The sequence below is a fragment of the Hyperolius riggenbachi genome, chromosome 4, assembly GCF_040937935.1.
Source record: "Hyperolius riggenbachi isolate aHypRig1 chromosome 4, aHypRig1.pri, whole genome shotgun sequence".
NCBI classification, from domain to species: domain Eukaryota; kingdom Metazoa; phylum Chordata; class Amphibia; order Anura; family Hyperoliidae; genus Hyperolius; species Hyperolius riggenbachi.
In genome coordinates this window covers 28366124-28369053 of record NC_090649.1, presented here as the reverse complement: position 1 = coordinate 28369053, position 2930 = coordinate 28366124, and the positions used below count along the sequence as shown (strand labels likewise).

Sequence of the window (2930 nt, the reverse complement as noted above, 5' to 3'; positions counted from 1 at the left end):
ATTTTTTTCATGTTTCCCTCTTCCCAACATTTACATGACAAATACCATAGTAAAACACCTTAAATACATTATTTGGCTCATCCTGATGAAAACAATACTACATATGCCATATTTCATCAGTAGTTGGGCATATAGTATACCATTAATGTCAGCCTGTGCGTCTGTATTGATTGATGGCAATTGCTAGGGCGCACAGCTTAGGGACCCCAGTGCTGTATAGATGCATTGCTAAGCAACACAATTTTAATGCATCTATACAGCGTTGGATCCCCGAGCTGTCACCATAGTGATTTCATCTGATCACTAAGGCGGCACCCATTACAGGTATTCACGAATCTTAAAGGACAACTGAAGCGAGGGACATGGAAACGGCCATATATATTTCCTTTTAAGCAATACGAGTTGCCTGGCAGCCCTGCTGATCCTTGGCCTCAATACTTTTAGCCATAGACCCTGAACAAGCATGCAGCAGATGAGGTGTTTCTGACATTATTGTCAGACGTAAGAATATTAGCTGCGTGCTTGTTTCTGGTGTGATTCAGACACTACTGCAGCCAAATTGATCTGCAGGGCTGCCAGGCAACTGGTATTGTTTAAAAGGAAATAAATATTGCAGCCTCCATATTCTTCTCATTTCAGTTGCCCTTTAAGGCCAAGTATAGATGACACAAGGGGTTAATTAGTTTGGTAGGGGTTAAAACTTCACAAGGAAAAAAAAAACTTTATTTTTTAATGTTAGACTGTCACTTTATTTTTTAAAAAAATATTTTTTCCCCCCATAACTTTATTTGAATGATTGCTGCAGAGCTGATTTAACATCTTTATTCCTTAACGTATAAACCAGCGGATTCAAAAATGGTGTGACTATAGTGTAAAAAATTCCAATAAATTTGTCTGTATCGGCTGCTGACTCGGATTGAGGCTTCATATAGGCGGCCATAGCTGAGCCATAGAATAAAGTTACGACAATGATATGAGATGCACAGGTTGAAATGGCCTTTTTTCGCCCTTCTGATGCGCTAATTTTAAAAATGGCTCTTATAATTTTAATGAATGTTATAATAATGAAATTAATGGGTATAATAAGAATTATGATACTAAACACATAAATCACAAATTCAACAAAGGTCACATTTGAACATCCTAAAGAGAGGACTTCTGGTAACTCACACATAAAATGGTTAACTGTATTATGCCCACAAAGATCCACACTCCATGTAAGGGTAACCTCAACAAGAGCTGATAGAAACCCAAAAACCCAAACTCCTGTAGCTATCTTGATGCATGTAATAGTAGTAATGATTGTGGTATAATGTAATGGAAAACAAATTGCAATATAACGGTCATAGGCCATTACGGCTAAAAGCATACATTCTGTTATCCCCAGTGAAAGAACTATATACATTTGTGCAACACATTCTTCACGTGAAATAGTTTTATTGGCTGATAGCAGATCTCTTAGCATCCGAGGGATACTTGTGGATGAATAGCAGATGTCCACAAAGGATAGATTGCTAAGAAAAAAATACATTGGCGTATGAAGCCTGCTGTCCATGACTGTAGCAATAATAATGAGAGAATTTGCAAGTAAAATGGCCAAGTACATGACCAAGAAGACCACAAAGAGTATGTTTTGTATGTAAGGGGCACTGGAGAGTCCCAACAAGATAAATTCTTTAACGTATGTGTCATTTTCCCAAGCCATTCTGTAAAAATTAATATACAAGGAACACCTGGAAAGTAACAGTCATTTTCAATGAATCAATTAAGGAGACATTAGATTTATCGTATTCGAGACACACTCTATCATCTAATTATTTCTCCACATAATCACCTTCTTAATTTAAGCAATTCATCATATCTTTGGACAAGGTTTTCAATCCCTTTGTTGTAGCAACATCACACTCCTCATCTATTGGTTGGAGGAATTGAGGGAATGGGGGCTTAATATTAACAGTGCTGAATAAACTGTTACTGACATTCTGCAGTCACCAGACAAGTGGTGCAGTAAGAGAATAACGTATCTCGAGGTCAGATTCACAGTGGCACATTGCGGAGCTGCGTTACAAAGTCTTATAACGCAGCTTACCGCACTGCTGTGATAATCCTATGGGCTGTTTACAGTGCGACATTAACGTCGCGTTGAACAAATGTTGTGTTATGGTAACTCACTGCTTCCAGTGAGTTACCATTACCTCTAAACGCAGATGCATTGCGACTTCAATGACACATTAAACCGCAACGTCCCACTGTGAATGTGACCTGACAGATAAAACGAAACCATACCTGACCAAAACAGCATTCAACTTGTGAACAACCCCTGTATATATATATATATATATATATATATATATATATATATATATATATATATATATATATATATATATATATTTAATAAAAATGTTAAACACAGGTTAAAATTAAAAGTGAGTATTGTAATTCCTCAGAAGGTAAGCCAGCACCTAATTTCCTCCGTAACAGCTTGTGATTTATTTTATTATATTTTGGGTGCTTCTTTCCATTTGTGTAGCAAAGCTGTTGATTGGGCTCTCCTAACTTTACTATAAACAAGTCCGAATATAGACGGTAACAGTATGAAGGCCACCAATAGCACACCATGGCTGCTCCCCTCTAAGTGGATAGGAGTAGCATTGATATGGGGTTTTCAAAATTAGAAATCTTTTGTAGGATTTCACTCTATTAATCACTAAGTAGGACATTGACCCCACTGAACAGGCATATTAACTCCCTCCCTCCCGCCTAACACCAATAGGCAGCAGGAGGGTGGCGCCCCCAGGACTGCCAAACGCTGATCGGTGTCAAGTACTGGGGGTGGAGATTAGCAGGGAATGTGCGCACAGATGAATGGGGGAGGGATGTAAATAAACAGACAATAACAAAATGTATTTAAAAAAATAAGAATAAAA

The 2930-nt window shown here is 37.8% G+C and overlaps 1 protein-coding gene across 1 annotated transcript; it reads right to left on the bottom strand.

Annotated features, from left to right (window-relative positions):
* Nucleotides 1-784: 784 nt before the first annotated feature.
* Nucleotides 785-1705, bottom strand: LOC137504593 (putative olfactory receptor 2B8). Its single transcript, XM_068233176.1, has one exon. It carries the CDS (start codon nucleotides 1703-1705, stop codon nucleotides 785-787), a length of 921 nt encoding a protein of 306 aa, XP_068089277.1.
* Nucleotides 1706-2930: the final 1225 nt, after the last annotated feature.